Below are 26,700 nucleotides of genomic sequence, written 5' to 3'. Positions count from 1 at the left end.
AGCTAATCGCAAAGCCCACCCTCAGTGACACCTCCTCTATTAAGGCTGCCCCTCCTAATCCTTACCAAACAGTTCAACATCTGCAGACCAAGCATTTGAATGTGAGTATTCTCATTCAAACCGCCACATATAGATGATAGAGGATAGATACTGTTCTTATACAAATATATCTGTGAGATTAACATTTCTCTTTTGTAATATTTTAGGGTTTTTTGAAATATAGACTTTATTGTAAAAAAAAGACTAGAACATGTCAAAATGTCCTACCTTGGAAACTTCGTGAGGAAACAGTGAAGAGTGCTCCGCATCAGGCATACAGTTCATCTCTAGACACCTTAGAGAATGAGTTTGAAAAAGAGCAACAGGTATGCAGTAACTCATCTTTAAATAATTCACTATGTGCTTTTTGATCTGCCTTATTGAAAAATCAGGATGGAAAAACAGTATAGAATGATAACTCCTGTGTACACCTTGATCTAGAAGATTATCTCTCCCTTTATAATAGATACACAGTGCAAAGGTTCGCTGCTGTTAAGAATATTCTTATGTCTCCCTCTATAGTAGACAGAATGCAAAGGTTTGCTGATGTTATGAACAGTGATCCCTTTGGTCTGGTGCCATCCGTGAGCAGACATCATGCAGATTCTCCATTGTAACAGCTGGTACCATTTTGGATTGTGTTCCTGAGTCACAACAGCAAAGAAACATCTGTATACCTTGCACTACAGAGACAAAAATGTGCTTCAAGTGAATAAAACAGACACCATCATACTATAAACACCAATGGTTCAAAGTGTAAAGACTGCCAAAAAAAAAAAAAACAACTCAAACTAGACACTCACTCCTCAGATTTGACGGAGCAAAGTCGGGCACTAGGAGGCACTTACAGACTTATTTCAGCATCTTGAAGATAGTTTGCTTTTCTAACCCCCGCACCCAACAAGCACTAAACAAATATTCTCTGGATGTGCTAATTAATAAAGACCACTAGGGTTGAGCCAGGCCATTGTGTCCTGTGTAATCAGAAAATTCACATGTGGAGACAGCATAAGTATTTGTTGGGAACTGTGAAATGCAGCCTAGTCATGTTATTTCACAGACTCTCTAGAACAGTTTAATCAGCTAAAAATGCACTCTTCCTGATTTTAAATTGTCAATGAATTTATAACAGGTTGATGATGAAACAGGAATCTAGCAGATTGGAAACTCCAGAGAGCACATCTCATTGCTGAGTACAGTGACATGTAAGAGTCAAAATGTGCTTTTCCTTTGGTTACATTGCCAATGATGGGTCTTAACTCTGTCTCCCAGCACAGGTGAACCCCAACAGCAATAGTCAGCAACAGAAATAGAAATTGTAGTATAGTTCCAGGGTCCTGGGAATTCCAGAATACTAATGTTCCATCTCTTTGGTGGGTATAATTTATGCTAAGTACAGGTACTCCTCCAACCAACAGTGGGACTATATTCATGTAAACTTATCTTCAAAAAATACGTTGGGGGCAGAGGAGCTGGAGAGATGGCTCAGCAGTTAAGAGCACCGACTGGTCTTGTAGAGGATGCAGGTTTGGTTCCCAGTACCACCAATCAAGTCACAATTATCTGTAACTACAGTTCCAGAAGATCTGATGCCCACTTCTGGCCTCTGAGGGCACCATGCACACACATGGTACACATGCACATACCTTTGGTGACCTAAGTTCAATCCCCCAAACCCACATAAAGACAGGAGAGAACTGACTTTGACCTCCTCATGCATGCCATGGTCTGCATGTGCCCACACATACATTATGCATTCACACAATAATAGTAAATATTTTTTAATGTTTAAGCCAGGAGGGGTAGCACAGGCAGAAGCAGGTGGATCTCATCGAGTTCAGTGCCAGCCTGGCCTATACACAGCAAGATCAGGACAGCCAGAGCTACATAGAAACCCTGTCTCAAAAAAGCAAAGACCAGGCTGGTCTAGAACTCAGAGATCCACCTACTTCTGTCTCTCCAGTCCTAGGACTAAAGCACATGTCGCTATGCCTGACTGCAATCCCCTTCCTTATCCCTGGAGACATTCAACTGTTCCCTACTTCAAGGAAGGAATATGATTTGTCAAAGAAATCACTTGTCTGTTTTTCCAAATCGGTTGGTGTCAGGTTCCAGTGATCCTCGGCAGCCAGTGGTAGACAGTAAGGGTGCTACTTCTATGTCCTGTTAAAACAGTTAACAAGTGGCCACAATCCAGAACTAGCCAAATCTAAGTCAAAAGCATTGACTATAAGTGACTGGCATAGAAGGAAATGGAGCTTGGACTTAGCCAGTTTTAAAATGCTAAGTTAGCCTCTGATTATAAGCAGGAACTTTGCGAACAGTCAAGTGAGACAGTTTCAGAGCTGTGGCAATTGTCTTTACTCAGTTTCCTCATTCGCCTAATAAAAGCCTTTAAGCCCTTCCCACAGAGCCTGAAAATGCAAACCACAGCTAGCTACTGCTCGGTTCATGAATGGATGTTTAGTTAAAAATCATAACATTCAAGCTGGCACACACCTTTAATCCCAACACTGGGGAGGCCGAGGCAGGTGGATCTCTGAGAGTTCCAGGACAGCCAGAGCTACACAGAAAAACCCTGTCTCAAAAAAATAAAAGACAAACATCGCCTCATAACATTGTTAGAATGCTCAGGGTTAATTTGGAACACTCGTGGTCTCCCAGGCAGTACTTCACCACCCTGTCCTGACCCAGGCCCAGTCAGGCGGAGCTCATGGAGACGCAGAGCTGAGTGCAGGGAAAGAGCAGAGCTGCCTTCCTTGTGGTGTCCTGTCGTGTCTAGGCCTTCAGCAGGCAGCCCCACATGACACTCACACCTAACACCATCCCCATGTCTTGAGTGGTGACTGAACCCGGGCCTCATGTAAGTGCTATACCACTGTCCCTCCACTGTCTACTTCTCACTAGCACTCACCTTAGTTCCTTAAACAAACAATGACTAGAAGGGAACATCCACCATCGGGAAAGGACTCTGCTTTTGTTTGTGTTTTAAGATGGCTGGTATAATATCTAATGTGAGAGAGATTGAATGTTTTCCTCCTAAACCCAAATCAAGACAAGGACATCCAGTCTCACCATCCTCAGAGGTTCTGTCCAGTGTAACCAAGCAAGAAAAAGAAATAACCATCCATGCAGTGAAGGAACTCAGCTTTCTTTATGCACAGGCTACAGTCACCCATGGAGAAAGTATGAGAGGCCAGGGGCTAGAGAGATGGCTCGGGTGCTCTTGTAGAGGACCTAGTTTCAGTTCCCAGCACCCACATGTCAGCTCACAACCACGTATAACTCCATTTCTGTGAGATTCCATGCCCTATGGTGACCTGTGCAGGCACTGTATTCAGGTGGCATGCATACATACATGCAGGCCAAACACCTATACACGTAGACACATCCAGTTATCTCTAAGTATGAGAAGATCCACAAAACACTAGAACTAGTGAGCAGGCCGAGCAAGGTTGCAGGAGACAAGATCAATATTCAAACTCAGTGGCAGTCTGTACACTGACAGGAACCAGCAGAGACTGAAGTTAAAACATGACCACTCACAACAGTCATGCCAGCTCCTATAAAAGGTATGAAATTGGGAATGAACCGAACAAAATCCAAGACTTTTTCAGACTGAAAACGGTAGAACATTGCCAAAAGAAACCCCAGGCAACCTAAAAAGACATGTTCAGCATACAAGGATTGGACTATCAATGGTGGGAGGTCCCTGAATTTACCTCCAGATTATACATAATCTCTTTTCTATCACCCAGATTATACATTGTAGCTAGAGTTTTCCTGCCTTGCCCACAGTCAGGACAAATCTTTGTCACCAGCCAGTCCCACAGCCGCTCAGACCCAACCAAGTAAACACAGAGACTTATATTGCTTACAAACTATGGCTGTGGCAGGCTTCTTGCTAACTGTTCTTATATCTTAAATTAATCCATTTCCATAAATCTATACCTTGCCACGTGGCTCGTGGCTTACCAGTATCTTCACATGCAGCTTGTCCTGGTGGCGGTTGGCAGTGACTCCTTCTGCCTTCCTGTTCTTTCTTTTCTCCTCTCTGTTAGTCCCGCCTATACTTCCTGCCTAGCCACTGGCCAATCAGTGTTTTATTTATTGACCAATCAGAGCAACACATTTGCCATACAGAACATCCCACAGCAATACATAATCTCTATTCTATCATCCAGATTATACATAATCTCTATTCTGTCATCCAGATTATACATAATCTCTATTCTGTCATCCAGATTATACATAATCTCTATCATCCAGATTATACATAATCTCTAGTCTATCAGACCATTTCTAGACATTGACAAAACAATTTAGAAATTCATATGGAAGTCAGGCACTGGTGGCATACATCTTTAATCTCCGCACTCGAGAGGCAGAGCCAGGCAGATCTCTGTGAGTTTGAGGCCAACCTGGTCTACAGATGGAGATCCAGGACAGGCACCAAAACTACACAGAGAAACCCTGTCTCGAAAAAACGAAAAAAAAAAAATGAAGATAGAGTTGGAGTACTAATGTGTCTCACTTCAAGATGAAGCTGCAGCTCGTACTATGGATTTGTGCCGGTCAGTAGAGCAGTGGCCAGTGGGAAAGAGAAGCCCATAAACATCGACATGTGAACAGCTGAGTTCTAACAAAAGTGAAAATTCTGTGGGAAATCTACTTTGAAAACATGGTACCAGGCATGGCAGCTCATACCTTTAATTCCAGCACTCAAAAGGCAGAGGCAGACAGATCACTGTAAGTTCAAGGCCAGGCTGGAATACACATACAGTCCAGAACAGCTTGGCAAAATAGAGAAACCTTGTCTCCAGGGGAAAGGGGGCTGGAATGCTGGAACAATTGGCTATGCAGCCATTAAGAGTGAATGTTTCCTCAGCACAGTATCTTAGCACACCCTTGTCCTCCCAGCTTCTTGGAAGGGGGAAGAGCTTGCTGGCCGCTAGCCTACCTCCAGGTTCAGTGAGAGAACCTGTTTAAAAAGAATAAGGCAGTGAGTGATAGAGCAGGCCACCTACATCCTCCTTAACGTCCACACATGTGCACTTACATTCCTCACACATGCATACATCCTACACACATTACACTCACAAACACTACACATACCACATTGGCATATACCACACATACATATGTACTCACTAACACTACACACACCACATGCAGGCACCACATACACTTACACTACATTCATAAATATTTGAGATAAATTTTCATTATATAGCCTTGGCTAGCCTGGAATTGGCCATGTGAACCAGGCTGGTCTCAACTCAGAGATCTGCCTGTTTCTGCCTCCCAAGTGTTGAGTTTAAAGGCCTGTGCCACCACACCAGCCAAACACTTTTTTTTTTCAGTGTTTCTCTCTGTAGCTTTTGGAACCTGTCCTGGATCTTGCTCTGTAGACCAGGCTGGCCTCAATCTCACAGAGATCCACCTGGCTCTGCCTCCCAAGTGCTGGGATTAAAGGCATGCACCACCACCACCTGGCCTCATACAATTTTTGAATTGCATCCCAAATACTTGGAAATGCCTTTTTTCATAAAAATATGTAGTTTTGATGAATCAAAGAAGTTGGCCTTTTGATTGTATATTTAAAAATTATGTGTGTTTGGGGTCAAGGATGTTATAGTGAAGAGAACTCTAAACAAACAGACCTGGTTCACACTCAGCTGTTCCCCTCACAAACTCTGTGACTTTAGACAAGTTATCTATCCTCTCTGAGCCCTCACACTCCACCTGTAGAGCAGAGTGGACAACCACACCTCACAGGATGGCCTCCTGAACAGGTGAGCTGATGTGTGCGAAGCCCCGACTTGTGCCTGGCACAGGGCAGGTAGGGTCAGGCCCAGCAGCACCGTTCACGGCTGTCAAGTGTTGGTTATGGCAGCAGAGGGCGGGGTCTGAAGTCACACGGGGACAAGTCAGGGTTTCTGTCTTCAGACTTCGCAGTGCAGTGGGGACCTTGCAGCGGTCTCTCCTGGTGAAATGGTGGTGGGGAACCTGTCACTTGACACGCCAGCAGTGCAGAGTCCCTCCTCCAGGATGGATGCTTGGCGTGGGGCAGACACCACCTCACTGTGGAACTGCTGGCGTTTGCCACATTGTGCAGACAGCCAGGTGCAGCTCCAGGTCTCCTTTGGTACCCATGTCCTGTGCTGCACCAACACTCCCAGCCATCGCGAGACTTGCTGGGCTGAGTGCAGAGGAAAAGCCCTTCAACCAGGCATACTGGGGCTAATCTGTAATCTCAGCACCGGGAGACAGGGGCAAGGGGTTCCAGAGTTCAAGGTCACCCTCAGCTACATAATTGAAGGCCAGCCTGGGCTACACATGACCTGTCTAAAAAAAAAAAGGTAGGATGGTTGAGTAGGTGAAAGTGCTTCCCACACAAACCTAGAAAACTGAGCTCTGCCCTAAGAACCATGTAAGGTGGGAGGAAAAGCATCTCCACACAAGTATCTTCCACCTCCATGCCTGTGCTCACATGTGAGCGTGCGTGCATGTGCATACGCACGCACGCTCCTGACCAATGCAACACACCTTTTCATAGTTAAACAAATGCGGCATAAACAGAAGTAACACCCCTTTTTACAGTTAAAGTAATATTCTGCAGCACAAACAGATGTAACACATCTTTGCCCAATTAAATATCTACAACACCACAGAGTTCCTTTGGCCCTTTAGGGTGTCCTGCACAACATCTGGGATTCATTGTTTTCCATGTGCGTGGGTGCTTTGTCTGCACGTGTGTCTGTGTGCCACATGCATGCCTGGTGCCCATGGAGGCCAGAAGAGGGTGCCGGATCCCCTGGAACTGGAGTTACAGACTGTTGGAAGCTGCCATGTGGGTGCTAGGAATTGAACCCTGGTCCTTGCTTAAAACCTCTTAGCCATCGCTCCAGCCCCAACATCTGGGATTCTTAATCCAGAGGCAACAGTTCACAAAGCAGGACCTTTGCCTGGAATGCTGCCCACTGCTACCCAGAAAAGAACTCTGGAAAGAGAATTTTTTTTTGTGCTGGATGGTGTGAAGTTCTACTAGTTGTCCACACTGTGAAGCCATAAAGGACCCAGGCCTGAGCTGCAAAGCTTGGATGGTCCCCTCCCCTTTGACCCATCGGAGCCTCCTCCTCTGTACAGTGAGGATTGTTGATGCATGCACAGTCTGCACATCATAAAAATGACAGTTAAACAAAATGCCGGTATTACTAGTCAGGTCATATGGCTAAGGTTCTTAGTGGGAAAATATGAATTGCATAGTACGTTCCATCAACCACGGAGAAGGCTGAAAGCGTTAAACGTGTGCAGCAAAGGGCAGAAGCCAACCTGGGGACACAGCTCCCCGCAGGGTTGCATTCCTGTTGCAGAGGCCTCACACCAGCTAATAATGTCTCTTTTGCTTCCTTGATAAAACAGAATTGAGAACTGAATGAAAAAGCCATGCTTTTAAAGTTGCCTGCGATGGATTGGTTTGTTTCATTCTACTGATGAGGTAGGCTACTATGCAAGAGCTTCCAGTAGCCTGATCCTTCCTAATATAGAGCCTCATGAAGTGTTGAGCCTCGGCGTTCCGACTCAAGTTAATTGTGCTGAGTGTATGCGTTGGGGGCTCTTCTTGTGTGTGACTTCCTATTCTATCCACTTCAAATTCTCAGTTCAAATAGCTCACACCGAGAGAATCTGAAAGTGTCTTCCTTGAATGACATTGCGTCCACCTCTAAGGTCACTGAACAGCTCTTAACAAACCATACAGACCTAGCTGCTTATGGCCCATGCCTATAATCCCAGTGCTGGGGAAGCTGAGGCAGAAGGATTAGAGTTTGGGGCCAGCCTGGTCAGAAGATAGCGGGTGTAGACAGAAGTTTCTCAGTCCCACCCAGTCCTGCAGCAGCTTATAAAATAATCACTCAGAGGCTTAATATTAATTACAAACTGTTTGGTCTATGGCTCAGGCTTATCATTAACTAACTCTTACAACTTAATTTAACCCATTTCTATTAATCTGTGTTTTGCCATGTGGCTTTGTGGCATTACCTGTGTTCCATTACATCTTGCTCCCCCAGCAGTGCTCAGCATCTCCTCTGACTCCGCCTTCCTTCTCCCTATATCTTTGCTTGGATTTTCCACTGGAAACCTGTCTTGCCATAGGCCAGAGCAGCTTCTTTATTAACCAATGGTAGCAACACATATTCACAGCACACAGAAAGGCCATCCCACAGTAGGCAGGTTCAGTAGATAAAGAAGCTTGCCGCCAAGCCTGACAGCATGAAGATGCCCAGATGAACTAGTTCTGGCAAGCTGTCCTCTGACCTCCACATGTGTGCATTTCAACCTCATAAATACATAAATTTAAAATATATTAATAATGCTGGGCTGGGTTCTAGATCCCTTTAGAAGGAAGAGCAAATGAACAAGGGGAATTCATTGCTTTTGTTTTCCTTCTCTTTTTTTAAACATAAATTGTGGCCATCCTGGGCTACTCCTTTAAAAGAAGCTGCCATTTAAAAATGGCTCAGCAGTTAAAAGCATTTGCTGCTCTTGCAGAAGACCTGGGTTGTGTTCCCAGCACCCACACTGCAGACCATAACCATGTCAAACTCCAGTTCCAGGGAATCTGGCACCCTCTTCTAGCCTCCACAGGCACTGCATACATGTGGTGCACAGACACACACAGGCAAACACTCATATACATAAAAATAAATCAGAAAAGTTGCCGATGTTGTTATCAGATATAGTTTTATATTGCCTATAAAGATTATCAAAGTTTGACCCCAAGGTCCTATATTTCATGTATAAATAATGTAAGACCTAATTGAGACTGTTCCTGAAAATGCTTTTTAATAATGTATTATTCTAGGCCAGGCAGTGGTGGCACACGCCTTTAATCTCAGCACTCAGGAGGCAGAGCCAGGCGGATCTCTGTGAGTTCAAGGCCAGCCTGGTCTACAGAGAGAGTTTCAGGACAGGCACTAAAACTACACAGAGAAACCCTGTCTCAAAAAATCTAAAAAAAAAAATAATAATAATGTATCATTCTGAGCTGAAGATGGTGGCACAGCCTTTAATCCCAGCACTTGGGAGGCAAAGAAAGACAGATCTCTATGACTTTGAGGCCGACTTGTTCTACATAGTAAGCTTCAGGCCAAGCAGGACTGCACAATGAAATCTTGTCTCAAAAAAGCAGTACATTTCACAACCTTAATTATTCATTGTAGTAAGAAAGTACACTAAAGCATGGGCCCACTTTAACACAGTATCCCTAAGCTGAAGCATGCTTTTCTCCTGCTAGGTTGTGGACTATGTCTCTGGCTGATACAACAAAGGCACACACAAATGAGCATTTCCCCAGCCTGGCACTAGGAAGCAACAGGAAGTCTGCAGAAGGCAAGAGTAGCCCAGACGCTGGCAACCTGTCAAGGAACAGCAGGGCTTCCAATGGGAGCGTAGATTACAGCAGGTCTCAGTGTTCCTACAGAAGCCTGGCTTCCCACTATGACTATTCTGAAGACTTTCTTTCCGAGTGCTCTGAAGCAACCAACAGATATCAGTCAGAGCGGCTTCTGGGGAAAGAGCAGGAGAAGAGAAAGTATATTTCTAAAATCCCCCAGCATAAAGGTAAGAAGTCATACGTTCCTGCCAGGCTGCAGCCCTGGTCACAGTGGCGTCTTTGTTTAATGACGGTATCTTGGAGTGGTCCACAATCATCACAGGTGTATGTTGCTACTGCTGTGAAGAGACACCGTGACCACAGAAGCTCTTAGAAGGGAAACATTTAATGGGGTGGCTGGATTACAGTTGGAGGTTCAGTCCATTATCATCATGACGGGGAGCATGGCGGTGGGCGGGCAGACGTGTGCTGGAGCTGAGAGTGCTGCATCTTGGCTTGCAGGCAACAGGAAGTCAACTGTCACACTGAGGGAAGCTTGAGCAAAAGAGACCTCAAAGCCCGCCCCACAGTGACACACTTCCTCACATAAGGCCACGCCTCCTAATAATGCCACTCCCTTTGGGGGCCATTTTCTTTCAAACCACCACAGCAGGTGAGCTTTTACAAACAGAACTGGGAAATAGATAATTAAGGATAGTTATACAATAACAAGAAGCTGTAGCCTTGTCCTGGCAGAGATGACCCTCCAAGCCTGCTAGTAGGGACAGTTCTGGTACTAGTTAATAGGCAGCCTCATCACAATACTCAGTAATGGCTTTTAGCCTTCTGTCTTAGCTAAAGAATCAAAGTGGTGGTGGCGCACGCCTTTAATCCCAGCTCTTGGGAGGCAGAGGCCAGCCTGGGCTACAGAGTGAGTTCCAGGAAAGGCGCAAAGCTACACAGAGAAACCCTGTCTTGGGGGAAAAAATAAGAAAAAAATTTAAAAATTAATAAATAAATAAATAAAAGACAGAAAAAAAGTTTGAACTGCCAATGAAATGTCATTGTCTTGTCTCAACACCCCAAGAAGACAGTATCCCAAGTCTGGTGAGGATGTTGACAATCTTGAAAACCAACACCACCCAAAGGGCTGTTAGTGACACGTTTTCTTGTGGCCTTTTGTTTTATTTTTAGAGACAAGACCTTACTGTGTAGCTCTGGCTGTCCTGGAATTCACTCTGTAGACCAGGTTGGCCTTGAACTCATAGAGATCCACCTGCCTCTGCCTCCAGAGTGCTGAAATTAAAGTTGTAGACTTTGAAAGTACTAATTACATCAACTCCCGTCCAAGGTAGATTTAGCTTTGTACCACCTCCCATCTCCTCCTTTCCCACTGCCCAGACTGGAATCACTTTTGCCTATTTTAAGCAATGGGCACTGGTCTGTACTCCTTAGGCAGGCAGCTGAGAAGGAGCTGATGGAGAGCCTGCTGTCTGAGGGGCTCCTCTACCTCTCACTGCCTTTCCCCAACCCACTGCTACCAAGTGTGTCCAGGATGCTCTGTGCCACTTCAGAATCTGTAGACTCTTCAGGTCTTTATCTACCCATTCTTCTAAGATGGATGTGTCTGTGAACCACAAGATATCTTATGCATTTGGGGGTCTATATGTATTCTGGGCTTTTCCAGAGGAAAATACCCATGGCTTTCCCTAGGTTCTCAAAGAGCTAAAAGTCTCCTTTCTAGAAGGACAAGAATGGATCTCATGCAGTACCAGAGCCCCATATAGAACATGAAAAACCCACTTGTTTGTTTCATGCTGAGATGCTGTTGGAGTCTGGAGCACTTCAAAGAGACGATCTTAGCAAATGACATCAAGGTTGGGCGGGTCCCCCATGTACATCTGCAGTGTACAAGTCTGTGAACACCCAGCCTCTGGGACCAGAACTGACTCAAGAGGAGGAACAAAAATGTTCCACTGCGGGCTGGAGAAGTGACTTGGCAGTTAAGAGCACTTGTTGTTCTTACGGAAAACCTGGGTTTGATTCTCAGGACTTCACGGTGGCTCACAGCCATCTATAATCCCAGTTCCAGGAATCTAACAGGTACATATGGGTGCACATGCATGAGTGCAGGCAAAGCATTGACACATAAAATAAAAATAAAAACGTGTGACTGAAGGGAGCCATCTCAGAGCCCACTGGGAGAACTGTGGTGACTTAAATAGCTGGTCTATGTCACACTAAACTAGTTTCCATTGCTCTGGTGAAACATCCTCACCAAAAGGCAAGTCAGGGAGGAAAGCGTTTACTTGGCTTACACTTCCACATCATTGTTCATCACTGAAGGAAGTCAGGACAGGAACTCAAACAGGGCAGGAACCTGGAGGCAGGGGCTGATGTAGAAGCCATGGAGGAAAGCTGTTTACTGGCTTGTTCAGCCTGCTTTCTTATAGAACCCAGAACCACCAGTCTAGAGATGGCACCACCCACAATGGGCTGGACCAACCCCATCAATCACAAATTAAGAAAATGCGCTCCAGGCCTGACTACGCCTGATCTTGTAGAGGCATTTTCTTCACTGAGGTTCCCACCTCTCAAAAACGTCCAGCACAGTGGTTTCTAATAGAATTTGTGTTCTGTTTGAAATGACATCTCTTAGCTCAGGCTATCCTGATCCTTCTGCCTCTACTTCCCCAGTGCTGGGATAGAGGATGTGCCTCCACACCTGCCAGGATTTTTGAAAAACTTATAGCAAATAACTAAACATAGGCTTTAGACTCCAAGATGTTGTTTTCAATCCATTCTGTCACATCATGGCTATATAAGCTTGGATGACTTAAAATAAACCTCCATATACAAAATAGATACAACTGGCTGAAGAATTGTCAGTGAGACTCGAGTATGTGAAAAGCCAGCAGCAGGCAGAGTCAGCCAGCCTTCTTTTGCCTCCTAGTTCCACGGCTTTTATGGATGTTTGGGGGATCGCCACACTTGTGCACATCTGTGCACCTCTGTGCACTGCTGCTAACCATCTGCATTGTCTGCCCACACAGGCCAGAAGGACATCCAGGCTGAGAAAAAGCACATCTGGAATTCTTCATTTTTCAACTCTCAAATTCAAACAATTGCCAAAAGAAGAGACGCCATGACACATCGAATATTGTCAGCCAGGCTTCATAAGATTAAAGAGCTGAAGAATGAGCTAGCCGACATACATCGGAAGCTGGAAGCCACTCTTATAGAAAACCAATTTTTGAAACAACTTCAGCTAAGGCACTTGAAAGCTATAGGGAAATATGTGAACTCACAAAACAATCTACCTCAAATTACAGTTAGGCACCAGAATGAGGTGAAGAACCTACGTCAGCTCCTTCGGAAATCCCAGGAGAAGGAGCGAACCGTGTCAAGGAAACTGCGAGAAACCGACAGTGAGTTGCTGAGGACCAAAGATGCCTTGCAGGCTCTACAGAAACTTTCAGAAGACAAAAACCTTGCAGAAAGAGAAGAACTGACTCACAGGTTGACTGTTCTTACAGCCAAAATGGAGGCAAATGACAAAAAAATACAGGTTTGTATCTCAGAAGTCCAGTATTGATAGAGAGGATGCATAGTTCACATCCATGGGCTCACATGGTTCACATGCAGCTCACCACAGGGAGTAAATGTGTGGAGTGTGGAGTGGGGTCAGGGCTGGAAGGACGCAAGTCTCAGAGCTCAGAGCTGGATGTCTGCTCCCCTGAGTGAGCGAGTGTTCTCTCCAGCCAGATGTGTATCTGGAAGTGTTCTCTCCAGCCAGATGTGTGTCTAGAAGTGTTCTCTCCAGCCAGATGTGTATCTGGAAGTGTTCTCTCCAGCCAGATGTGCATCTGGAAGTGTTCTCTCCAGCCAGATCTGTGTCTGGAAGTGTTCTCTCCAGCCAGATGTGCATCTGGAAGTGTTCTCTCCAGCCAGATGTGTGTCTGGAAGCAGCTGTTCTGATGGCCACACAGGGCATCTCCTGTGAACCAGAGGTCTACTGTGTGTTGTGGGAATCGCCCTTTGAAATGAACTCCTACTGAAAGGCTGCCTCCCCTTGCCAGAGTATGGTGTCTGTCTGTCTGTCTGTCTGTTGAGCTTCTTTTGCTTTTGTGTCGCCTCAAACAGTTTTGGTTATTTCAAAATGTTTCTTGGGGAAGAAGAAAGGAAAGGGAAAAGGAGGGGAGGGGAAAAGAGAGGAGAGAACAGAGGGGAGGGAAGGAGGGAGGGAGGGAGGGAGGGAGGGAAAAAGGGGAGGAATGGAATTAAAGTAACTGAAGAGATGGATGGACAGATTTTCCTCCACAGACCCTGGTTGTCAAAAGCCAAGGGATGTCACTAAAAGGGACAGTGTGGGAGCAGGCACTAATCACACAGAGTCCTGCCTGTTTTCCATGATCATCATGGACATAAATACAGATGGGGTCAATGTACTGCTCATTTCTTTGATACCTGATGGTGACAGATGCTTTCTAGGATAAGTTTTAGGTTGTTTCACCCACATTTTCACACCATTCTTCTGGAGTTCTACTTTCAAAGACAGTTGTCTCCCAAGGAATGGATGAGAAACCAACAACACCGAGTAGCCCGTCACTCTGCTACACCTAGGTCAGCATCTTGGGTGCTAGTGCATCTGGGGGGCCTACCCTAGCAGGTGCCTGTTGTCCCCTGTCTTATAATCCAGCACTGTGGAGGGTGGCATGAAGCCCCATTACAACCTTCATGTCTGTTCTCCAGGAATCCCTGTCCATCATGGTCTGCACTGAGGCTGGACCCTCTAGGGAGAGGAGCCAAGGGTCACCACATGCAGAGACAGCAGAATGACACATTTGGGCCCCACATTAAGTTTGACTCTGGTTGTACTTACTGGTTCTTCAGGATGTGTTTAAATATTAAGTATCAGTGTGCAGAGTTTGTAAGGAACATTTGAGCATTTGGCTGGAAAGACATTTATTCTCTAGACCTGAGATCTGGGACTTTCTGGCCCAGTTTCATTTCATTTTGTTCTGTTTGTCCCCTAAGCCAGTGACTAAAGTTGTGTTGAAATTTTTCACCTGTCATAAATGTAGCTCGTTTCATTGCAGTCAAGTTTCAGGTGCCACGCTGGCTACAGAGTAGTTGAAATATATACTGTTTTCAGAGCTTGGAAAAACAGCTGAGGCTGAACAATCGATCCTTTGGTCGGCAACTGGCCAAAGAAAACCGGAAGACGTTGGCAGCTCAGACAGCGACCAAGACTCTGCAGGGGGAAGTGAGGCAGCTGCAGCAGAAGCTTAAGGTATTTCCTGGAAACAATGTGTCCGACACCGCGGTTCCTTAGGCCCGAGACTGGAAACAATGTGTCCAGCACCACAGTTCCTTAGGCCTGAGAGTGGAAACAATGTGTCCAGCACCGGTGGTTCCTTAGGCCCGAGAGTGGAAACAATGTGTCCAGCACCGCGGTTCCTTAGGCCCGTGAGTGGAAATAATATGTCCAGCACCGCGGTTCCTTGGGCCGAGAGTCTTCAAGCTGTTTCTTCAGGCAGTTATGCACAGATAGAGGACCCGCAGCTAGCAGAGACAGTGAGCAGCTGGGCCACTGTGCACTGTGGTTAGAAAATCTCTCTTCCTAAGACCGCTTGTCTTCATTGTTATTTTATAACAGTAAACAACAGTATATTTGACAACAACACTTTAACTCAAAATAAGTTTTTAAACTTAGAAATTAAAGCATGGTAATATTCAGAGTACATTTTAATGGCCCATAACTTTATTTAAAGTCTTAACTTGAGATGTAGCCCAGTGGTGATGCATTCACAGGGTATGCATGAGCCCGCCACAGTTTCCAACTTCACAGATGCAAAACTAACAGTTTCACTTACAGCACCAGATATGGTGCAGATGGGGATGAGCAGTTGAAAGTCATCCCTTTAGGGCCAGCCTGGGCTATGTAAGACTGTCTCAAAAAAGAATAGGGCTGGCATGGCAAAGGGGCTTGCTGCAAAGCCTCACAACCCGAGTTAGAACCCTGGGACCCACATGGTCAAAGGAGAAAACCAAGTCCCCCAAGTTGTCCTCTGACCTCAACATGTACACAGTGGCATGCTTGCACACATACATGCATACATACATACACATAAACACAAACAATAAATAAAATATAGAAAACATTTAAGAATGCAAGTCTCTTAAAACATCTTTGTTTTGCCGGGCGGTGGTGGCACACACCTTTAATCCCAGCACTCGGGAGGCAGAGGCAGGTGGATCTTTGTGAGTTCAAGGCCAGCCTGGGCTACCAAGTGAGTTCCAGGAAAGGCGCAAAGCTACACAGAGAAACCCTGTCTCGAAAAACAAAAACAAAAACAAAACAAACAAAAAAAAAATCTTTGTTTTTATTATTTTATTCTTTAGACTCATTTTACTTTTGAATTGTGTGTTTATGAATGTGCCTGTTAGCCAGAAGCTTCTCCGGTCCTGCCCACCCTGTGGTCCTGACGAATCTCTCCCACCCGCTGTCCCGCAGCCACTTATAAAATAACCACTCAGAGGCTTAATATTAATTACAAACTGTATGGCCTATGCCTCAAGCTTCTTGCTAGCTAGCTCTTAGAACTTAACTCAACCCATTTCCATCAATCTATGTATCACCACTTGTTCCGTGGCTTTACCTGTGTCCCATTACATGATGCTCCTTGGACGGCAGGCTGGCGACTCTTACTCTCTTTTCTCCTTTCCCTATCTCTCTTGGATTTTCTGGCTTGGCTCCATCCCGCCCTGCCAAAGGCCAATGCAGCTTTATTTATTAGCCAATGGGAGCAACACATATTCACAGTATACAGAAAGACATCCCACAGCATGCCTGTGTACAGTGGGTATATTTATGTGAGTGCCCATAGAACCTAGTAAGAGGTGTTGGAACTTGAGTTACAGGCTGTTATGAACCTCCTGACATGGGTTCTGGGACCTGAACTAAGGTCCTCTGGAAGAACAGCAAGTGCTCTTAACTCCTGAGGCACCTCCCATCCCTGTTTTTTATTTATAATTGTGTTTACATTTGTGTGTGAGAGTGTGGGCTTCTGATCATAAGTATAGTGCCCAAGGAGGTCAGAAAAGGACATCAGATCCTCTCAAGTTGGAGTTATAGTCAGCTATGAGCCACCCAACATGGGTGCTAAGAACTGGACCTGGGTCCTCTGCAAGAGCAGTATGTGCTCCTAACTACTGAGTCGGATCTCCAGCCCCGAGAAAAATGTGTTTTTTAAAAAATAATACTAGGGGCCGGGCGGTGGTGGCGCACGCCTTTAATCCCAGCACTCGGGAGGCAGAGGCAGGTAGATCTTTGTGAGTTCGAGGCCAGCCTGGGCTACCAAGTGAGTTCCAGGAAAGGCGCAAAGCTAAACAGAGAAACCCTGTCTCAAAAAACCAAAAATAATAATAATAATAGTAATAGTAGTAGTAGGATGAGGCTCGTAAGCTGACTCAGCAGTTAAGAGTGCTTACTACTCTGGCAGAGGACCAGGCTTTGGTTCCTAGCACCCACATGACAGCTCACAATGCCCTGTAACTAACCCTCTTCTCATCTAGGCTCCTGTGTGCGTGTGGTATGCATAAACACATACACACACACACACACACACACACACACACTTAAAATAATTAAATAGAATAACTTGAATAGACTCCTCAAAAAAGAAACACAAATGATACAAAAAATGTTGAATAACTTTAGCCATCAAGAAAATGTGTGTCCACACTGCCCTAGGACTCCACCCACCCAGTTAGAATGGCTGTTACCACAGGAAAATGCTTGTAAGGATGTGGAGAAAAAGGAACTGATGGTGGGAATGTAAGTTAGCTGAGCCATGGAAAGCAGTAGGCAGGTTCCTCAAAGGCTAAAAATAGAAGGACTGTGTGACCAGCAACAGCACTGATACACGCCTAAAGGAAATGAAGTCCACTACAAAAGACACACTCCAACACCTGTGCTTACACCTCACTGCTGACAAGCACTAAGACATGAAATCAGGGAGGATGTTCAACAGCTTAAAGGATAGAGTGTGCACATATACACACAGAGACATTCAACTGTGCCCATGTGCACATATACACACAGAGACATTCAACTATGTCCATGTGCACATATACACACAGAGACATTCAACTGTGTCCATGTGCACATATACACACAGAGACATTCAACTGTGTCCATGTGCACATATACACACAGAGACATTCAACTGTGTCATGAGCACATATACACACAGAGACATTCAACTGTGTCATGTGCACATATACACACAGAGACATTCAATTGTGTCCATGGGCACATATACACACAGAGACATTCAACTGTGCCCATGGGCACATATACACACAGAGACATTCAACTGTGTCCATGTGCACATATACACACAGAGACATTCAACTGTGTCCATGTGCACATATACACACAGAGACATTCAACTGTGTCATGGGCACATATACACACAGAGACATTCAACTGTGTCATGGGCACATATACACACAGAGACATTCAACTGTGTCCATGTGCACATATACACACAGAGACATTCAACTGTGTCCATGGGCACATATACACACAGAGACATTCAATTGTGTCCATGGGCACATATACACACAGAGACATTCAACTGTGTCCATGTGCACATATACACACAGAGACATTCAACTGTGTCCATGGGCACATATACACACAGAGACATTCAACTGTGTCCATGTGTACATATACACACAAAGACATTCAACTGTGTCCATGGGCACATATACACACAGAGACATTCAACTGTGTCCATGTGTACATATACACACAGAGACATTCAACTGTGTCCATGTGCACATATACACACAGAACATTCAACTGTGTCCATGGGCACATATACACACAGAGACATTCAACTGTGCCCATGGGCACATATACACACAGAGACATTCAACTGTGTCCATGTGCACATATACACACAGATACATTCAACTGTGTCCATGGGCACATATACACACAGAGACATTCAACTGTGTCATGTGCACATATACACACAGAGACATTCAACTGTCTCCATGTGCACATATACACACAGAGACATTCAACTGTGTCCATGTGCACATATACACACAGAGACATTCAACTGTGTCATGGGCACATATACACACACAGAGACATTCAACTGTGTCCATGGGCACATATACACAGAGAGACATTCAACTGTGTCCATGTGCACATATACACACAGAGACATTCAACTGTGTCCATGGGCACATATACACACAGAGACATTCACCTGTGTCCATGGGCACATATACACACAGAGACATTCAACTGTGTCCATGTGCACATATACACACAGAGACATTCAACTGTGTCATGGGCACATATACACACAGAGACATTCAACTGTGTCCATGTGCACATATACACACAGAGACATTCAACTGTGTCCATGTGCACATATACACACAGAGACATTCAACTGTGTCCATGTGCACATATACACACAGAGACATTCAACTGTGTCCATGTGCACATATACACACAGAGACATTCAACTGTGCCCATGGGCACATATACACAGAGAGACATTCAACTGTGTCATGTGCACATATACACACAGAGACATTCAACTGTGTCCATGTGTACATATACACACAGAGACATTCAACTGTGCCCATGGGCACATATACACACAGAGACATTCAACTGTGCCCATGGGCACATATACACACAGAGACATTCAACTGTGCCCATGGGCACATATACACACAGAGACATTCAACTGTGCCCATGGGCACATATACACACAGAGACATTCAACTGTGTCCATGTGCACATATACACACAGAGACATTCAACTGTGCCCATGGGCACATATACACAGAGACATTCAACTGTGTCCATGTGTACATATACAAACAGAGTGTTCAAACTATATGTTGGTTAATATTTAGAGAAAAAAACTGCCAGGTATGGTAGCTAACACAATCTCAGCACTTGGAAGGCAGAGGCAGGAGGATTTTGAGTTTGAGGACATACCTGGGCTGGATAGCAAGATCTATGCCACTTGGGCTATTTAGTGAGATTCTGTCTCAAAACACACACATTCACACACACCACCAAAAAAGATAACAATGTGCAGAGGACAGAGCAGAAGAGCTGGCTACAGAACCTACATCTGGGGCCACAGAAGTATTGATTATCATTATAAATCAGGGTTGTAATTGGTGTTTTTGGGTTTTTTACTCTTTGAGGACCACCAGCCAGCTCCCAAATAAATACAGAGACTTAGTCTTACTTATGAATGCCGAGACTTAGCTTGGCTTGTTTCTAGCCAGCTTTTCTAACTTAAATTATCCCATTTCTCTTCTACATTTTGCCTCTGAGCTTTTTACCTTTCTTTATTCTATATGTCTTCCTTCCCTTCTTACTCTGTGGCTGGCTGTGTGGCTGTGTGGCTGTGTGGTTGGGTGACTGGGTGGCTGGGTGGCTGGGTGGCTGGCCCCTGGCATCCTCCTCTCCTCTTCTCACTCCTCCCTCTTCTCTAGATTTCTTCTCTTTATTCTCTCTGCCTGCCAGCCCTGCCTGTCCTTTCTGCTGCCTAGCTATTGGCCATTCAGCTCTTTATTACCAATCAGGTGTTTTAAATTTTATTTATTTATTTTATTGTTCAAGACAAGGTTTCTCTGTGTAACAGTCTGGAACTCACTCTGTAGACCAGGCTGGTCTTGAACTCACAGAGATCCGTCTGACTCTGCCTCCCAAGTGCTGGGGTTAAAGGCATGCACCACCACCACCTGGCCCAATCTACGTTTTAGACAGGCAAAGTAGCATAGCTTTACAGAGTTAAACAAATGCAACACAAAAGAATGTAACACATCTTTGCATCATTAAACAAATATTCCACAGCATAAACAAATGTAACACATCTTAAACTAATATTCCACAACACAGGGTTAAGTATAAAAAACCTGAAAAGCTGTCGCTGAAAATCCACTCTAATATTTTAAAATGACCAACTATGAATTACATTGGTGGTGTAATGCCATGGGAGAAGCCATTCCAGGTGACTTAGCACAGAAATTTCAATCAGCTCCAGCCAGACATCTGTTGCAATAACTCCATACACAAATGTGAATGGTTTCAGAAGTAAAATTGTGTGTGTGTGTGTGTGTGTGTGTGTGTGTGTGTGTGTTGGTGGGTGATGTGTTGCTTTGAAAACATTGTGAATAATGTTGATGCCCTTCTGAATAGGGTTCTAGGGAATGGAAAAAAGAAAACACACAAGTAAGTTAAAATTAAATAAAGTCCACAAGTCCACAGTCCTGATTTTGATCTAAAGTGGAAGTATGGCTCCCTAATGTATTTTATTTTAAAAGCTACATATTCTTAATGTGACTGAGTAACAGTGGACACCTCAAGTGTTCACTGGTTCAGAGAGAACCAGGACATCTTAAGTCTAGAGTTGTACATGAAATGTACAAAGGCTTGTCACACAGAGAAACTATCACCTTGTAGGGGAGAAACAGCAGACTCGAGCATGCAGAACTGGTCCCTACTGGCCAAAGATGATCAAAAAAGAGAGTCGGGCATGATAGATGAACCTGTAATCCCAGCACTCAAGAGGCTGAGACAGAATTTAAGACAAGGGAAGTCTAGGCTATATAGCAAGACTCTGACTAAAAAATTAATTTTAAAAAATTAAAGGAAGTGAAATATAAGAGAGTTAGAATGGGGTGAATATAATTATCAAACATTTCATATATATATGAAATTGTCAAAGAATAGCATTTTATATAAAGGAAAAACAATTGAACAGTTGAAAATGATCAGATCCAAGAATTCATCATTCTTAAAACACTGGGTCTGGAGAGATAGCTCTGCATCAGGAGCATTGCTGCACAGTCATGAAGACTGCAGTTCAAATCCATGTAACAAGTTGGGTTCCCCAGGCACACCTATAACCTCAGTCTGAGGGAGACAGAGGCAGGAGGACTGCTAGCTTCCAGCTTTGCCCAGAAAACAGGAGCCTCAGGTTCAGGGAGAAAAAAGAATCGAGAGCGTTTGAGGAGAACCATCAGTGCCCTCTTCTGGCCTCTGTAACATTACCTAATGGGCACGTGCTCATATGCGTGGCACACTCAGACAACACACACACACCAGTGACAGACAACCAGACACCAGCGACTGTTGTCTTTGGAGAATGCTGGAGAACCAGTATTTTAAAACATTTTTAAAAGATATAATTTTTTTTTTTTACCTTTTCTGCATGAACTCTGCCTCCAAGTAACCCAACGGTGTGAAGGGGTCATTCCTCCTTATACAGCATTCCATTTAATAAAGAAGGAGCAATAGGGTCAGAACATCACTAGTTTTAAATTCCTGATGAATTAATTGTTCTAATCAATGGCTATTAACTGCCACTAACATGACAAAAGGGAATCCATAATGTAGGCCTTCCCTACAGCCAAAAGACAGGACTGAGCTTTCCAGAAACCAAAACGTGCGTCACTGAAAACACAGAAATCCCTATCTAAAGCAGTGTGAGGGCTGGAGAGATGTCTCAGCAGTTATGAGCACTTGCTGTTCTTGCAGAGGACTTGGGTTCAGCTCCCAGCACCCACGTGGCAGCTCACAACCATCTTGACTTAACTAGTTCCAGGAGATCCAGCACCACCTCCTGGCCTCCATGGGCTTAGGTTGTCACAACCATAACTGTTGGCATTTCCAGTCTCTGAGCTAAATGTGAAAATATGAGAAAGCAGGAAAGGGGGAATGAACCATAATACTCTGTTTCTGGAAAAATGCATTCTTAAAAAAAGATATTTCTTATTCATGTACGTACATACCAAAATAAAATTTTATGATTAAATAAAGCATAAAAATAAAGGATTGGAGCCAGATAGTGGTGGCACACGCCTTTAATCCCAGCACTCAGAAGGCAGAGGCAGGAAGATCTCTGTGAGTTCAAGGCCAGCCTGGTCTATACAGTGAGTTCCAGGACAGCCAGGGCTATTACATAGAGAAACCCTGTCTCAAAAAAACCAAAAAATTTAAAATAAATAATGAAGGACTGAAGCAATGCCCAAGCGGTTAGGAGCACTGGCTGCTCTTGCAGAGGACCCAGGTTCAGCCCAGCACCCACATGGCAGCTCACACCATCTATAAATCCAGTTCCAAGGAATCTAATCCCCTCTTCTGGCCTCTGCAGACACCAGGCTTACCCACGGTACACATAGATGCATGCAGGCAAAACATTCAACAAAACACTCATAAAAATAATTTTTAAAAAACTTTTAATATAAAGCCTATACTCTACAGCTCAGACATACAGAGGCCTGTAATGTTTCCTTCGCTGACATTTCTTCATGGTCAGAAGCGGGATGGAGCTGACCTGGGAGACAGTGGTGGACTCCAGCAGGCTTGTCTCGATATATAATTGAGGAGGTACATTCAGGTTCTTAGTTCTTTTCTTACCCCCAACAAGTTAAGACTTAGAAAGCTTTTGTCCTGCCATTATTCACAAGCATGGATGTTGGGTTTGAAGCTAAGCGGTGGCGTCCTGCTGTAGGCCTTCCCCACAAACCCCTGTGCACAGCCCCGACAGAAGCTGGATGAAGGGCTTCGTCCCTGTTATCCAATACTGTGGTCACTAAGTATGGATAGTGGCTGGGACTGACCTTGATTTTATTTCAGTTTTAAATCACAGCATGTCACCAGCAGCTGCTATGGCCCACAGTGCTTTTCTCTTAAATTGCTCCTTTAAGTCAAGGTTTATAAAGCAAGTGTTTATGGGAAACTGACACTATGGCTCTTTTTAGGAGAAGGATCGTGAGCTGGAAATTAAAAACATCTACACTAATCGAATACTTAAAAATTTACATGAAAAGGAAGACTACCCAAAAGGTATGTTTTAGTCTCTTTTGCTCAAAAATTATTTTTAAGTATCTGGGTATATTTTCCTAATTTATATAGGAAACCTTTCACAGCCACTTGACTAGGCACCGGAATGCATTTTGTGATTGTAGAAAAAATGGAGTTATGATACTGTGAAAAAAAAAAAAAAAGAGCAATGTTCTTGTTCCCACTGGGCTGTCCTTTCTGCCCCTACCTCAGATGAAACAAAATGACAGTCACAGAGCTCTCTAAGGAGACCTATTAGTCAGTGTGCAACTTCTGAACATGAAGTTGTTTGAGGTAAATTTTATAACTGTACCTGTGTTAGCCTGCAGCATCAGTGGACTTGGGCAAATGCTTGCAGCCATGTAACCATCACTCTGGTCAAAATCACACACACACACACACACACACACACACACACACGCACACGCACACGCACACGCACACGCACACGCACACGCACACGCACACGGTCCCTCAGGTCTGAGCAGTGACTGATCTTCCCCTATCACAATAGCGAAGTTCTCACTCTAGAACTCCACAGCTGTAGACTCCCACACATAGCACTGTCCAGGCTGGTGCTCCCGTCCTACATTTTGCTCTATAAGACAAGTTCTCACAGGCACTGCATCTCTCCCAGCCTCAGGTTCTGCTCGGCACTGTGGAACCCTCACCTCAGAGCAGCAGAAGCAGCAGGTTTGCTTTCAAAGGCAGCAGCCTCAAGTTTCTAGGCCTCCATTCACTCTAGATTATAATCCTGAGTGAAGCCTACCAGAAAAGACAGTATGTCTGCCGTCAACATGAGAATGTTTCAGTGAAGTCTAGTTTCGGTGTTCACAGCTCTTGTTCACGTCATGGACAGTCTACTCACCAGGCCTCAGGAGCTCTGACATGGTGTGGCAGCGGCTTGGCCTCTTACGACAGCCTTACCACAGGAACAAAAAGCAATGTCGACCACACAGCAATGCTGCCTCGTCCCAGCTCCTACCTGCTTCCCCTAACACTGCGAAGCTCATAACCTCTGAGGCCTACACACTGCCTCCTGTACTGTGCTTCATGGTTATACTGAATGTCTAAAGGCTACTTCATAGTCAAAAGCAGTAAAGCTTCTGAATATAAAATGTTTCTCACATAAAATCTACCTATTTTATAGTTTCTTCAACAAAATCAGTACAAGCAGACAGAAAAAATTTTGTAAATATGAGACACCAGGAAACCCAAAAGTCAGATGTCCCATCTTGGACAACAAAGGTATGAGAACTCTAAAATCTTGCATTGTCTAAAAAAACGTTTTAACAAAAATAGAATAACTGGCCGGGTGTGGTGGCGGCGCACGCCTTTAGTCCCAACACTCAGGAGGCAGAGGCAGGTAGATAGATCTCTGTGAGTTCAAGACTAGCCTTAAGTTCCAGTACAGCCAGGACTGTTCCACAAGAAACCCTCTCTCTGAGGGAGGGAGGGGAGAGTAACTAAAAGCAGTCATTTTCTATATACAAAAAACATTGATACTTATTTAAATATATAACTATAAATTTATACTGCTTTTCTAAATTATAGGGTAAAAAGACAACAGGAAGCATTGTTCATAAGGAAAAATCAACTGAAACAAACCACGAAATTTCTTGCTATATGTGTAAACTACCAAAGCAAGAGGAGCCTAAGAGAAAATGTGAAGGTAACAACAACTTTAAAATGTCTCCAGCTCAGGGCCCTGGGCACAAAAGTCATTAGCTCCACAGCCTCTGCCAGGGCTCCTGTGGGCGGAGCCAAGACAGGAAGAGGTCAGAGCATGGACCGGCTACTCAGTGTCCAGACCTCAGTCACCAAGATTAACTTCCAGCTCTTGGGAGCAGCTCAAAGAAAGATATCTCTGTGGGTGTAAGGGGCTGACGGCTGAGCCAAGTTGGTCAGAGGAGTCTAGGTCACAGGGCAGGGCAAAGCCCTGGCTTCCCTGGTATCGGGGAGCCTGGAGGAAGAAGGGAGTGGGGTGTGTGGGTTGGTCCTGGCCTAGCTGCTGCAGTATACAGCTGGATCTCCCAGCATTCCCCAGGCTCCCCTCACCACCTTATTTGTTCACTAAGCCACGTCCTCATCTTCGCATAGCAAACCTCGTTGTCTTAAGAGCACACCGCCTCCTAGAGCTTCCTGGGGACCGGTGGCCGTTGGGCAGACCTGGGCCCCTCATCTGGAATGTCACTCTTGTACCCAAACATAGGTAAAAATTCCAGGTTATCATTTCCCTCAGAACCTTGAAGACTTGGCCACACTTTTATATTTCACCACTGCTAACAGTTGAGCTGGGAGAAGCCAGAAAAGCTGAGCCGGTGAGCAAGCCAGGAGTCCATGCATTTCCCCAGGCCTGAGAGGAGAGCTGAGTAGAGAATCTGGGACACTTGTGCTGTGAGGTCAAAGGGTTAAGTAACAGCTTTGGCAGCATTCTGCCTCAAGGCTGCTGTGTTTCCCATGCTCGGTGCTCATTTTATCTTTCCACTTACTTTTTTTTAAAGATTTTATGTATATGGGCATTTTGCCTGCATGTAGAGATATGTACACCACATGCATGCCTAGTGTAGTGGATCCTCTGGAACTAGAGTGACAGACAGTTGTGAGCTGCCATTTGGGTGCTGGGAATTGATCCCGGGTCCTCTAGAGGAGCAGCTGGTGCTCTTAACCATTGAGCCATCTCTCCGGCCCTTTCCACTTATTTTTAAGCCCATTTGGAAAATGTATTTGTTCATTTGACAAAGTCTATTTGAGCATATACTATGGTGAGGCATGGTTCTAGGCGCGCACGCGCGCGCGCACACACACACACACACACACAAACAGCTGCAGCTCCTGTTGTAGTGTAGAATCATCATTCCCATAAGGCCTCTTGCCCACAGCTGCCCAGGACCCCCAGAGCCGCATGCTGTCCCTCCCGGACTGCTCGTCTGGCATATTTGCAGTGCAGCCGTCTGGTTGTGTAGGTTTGTTGTGTGTAGAAACTGCCAATTTACACACCCATCGGTGGGCCATTCCCTCAGCTTCTGGTGGAAATGACTCCTATTTAATGAGTAGAAAGGTTCTTGTGTTAATTGATGTTTAACATATTTTCATACCCTCGGGGGAAGATTTTCTTAGTATTTGTGCATGAATAATCTTTTCCTAACTCCCATTTGGAACAGTCTAGGAAAACTTATTAACAATGCCCCTTCTGTGTGTTAGTGCCCGGTGTGTATTCACCTGTCTGTCATGTCAGTGGCTTGTCTGGAGTCTGAAATGGAGACCCACTAAGGTTTCTCTGGCTGGGGCTGGTTGGTTTTATGGAGCTGGGGCATCAAACGTGGCACCTTAGGCATGCTCGGCAAGTACTCTGTTACTGAGTTACACCCTCAGCCCCAAA

General features: G+C 44.8%; 1 protein-coding gene across 6 annotated transcripts in view; it reads left to right on the top strand.

The window, feature by feature from the left end:
- Lca5l (lebercilin LCA5 like) overlaps positions 1-26,700 on the top strand; it is a 35,539-nt gene that overhangs the window by 7,147 nt on the left and 1,692 nt on the right. For 2 of the 6 annotated variants that reach the window (XM_076549295.1, XM_076549296.1), the window contains exons 2-9: positions 207-365; positions 7,465-7,540; positions 9,338-9,663; positions 12,469-12,983; positions 14,571-14,708; positions 23,237-23,321; positions 24,469-24,566; positions 24,873-24,990. In XM_076549295.1, the coding sequence (XP_076405410.1) occupies positions 7,536-7,540; positions 9,338-9,663; positions 12,469-12,983; positions 14,571-14,708; positions 23,237-23,321; positions 24,469-24,566; positions 24,873-24,990 (1,285 nt within the window). In that variant the 5' untranslated portion in view covers positions 207-365; positions 7,465-7,535. Of the gene's footprint in view, positions 1-206; positions 366-1,171; positions 1,245-7,464; positions 7,541-9,337; positions 9,664-12,468; positions 12,984-14,514; positions 14,709-23,236; positions 23,322-24,468; positions 24,567-24,872; positions 24,991-26,700 lie in introns of those variants that run through there. The other 4 variants (XM_015999873.3, XM_076549294.1, XM_076549298.1 and 1 more) reach the window with 3 other exon arrangements.

Source organism: Peromyscus maniculatus, chromosome 12 (assembly GCF_049852395.1).
Source record: "Peromyscus maniculatus bairdii isolate BWxNUB_F1_BW_parent chromosome 12, HU_Pman_BW_mat_3.1, whole genome shotgun sequence".
Classification (NCBI taxonomy): Eukaryota; Metazoa; Chordata; class Mammalia; order Rodentia; family Cricetidae; genus Peromyscus; species Peromyscus maniculatus.
This window is presented reverse-complemented; position numbering and strand designations above follow the sequence as displayed.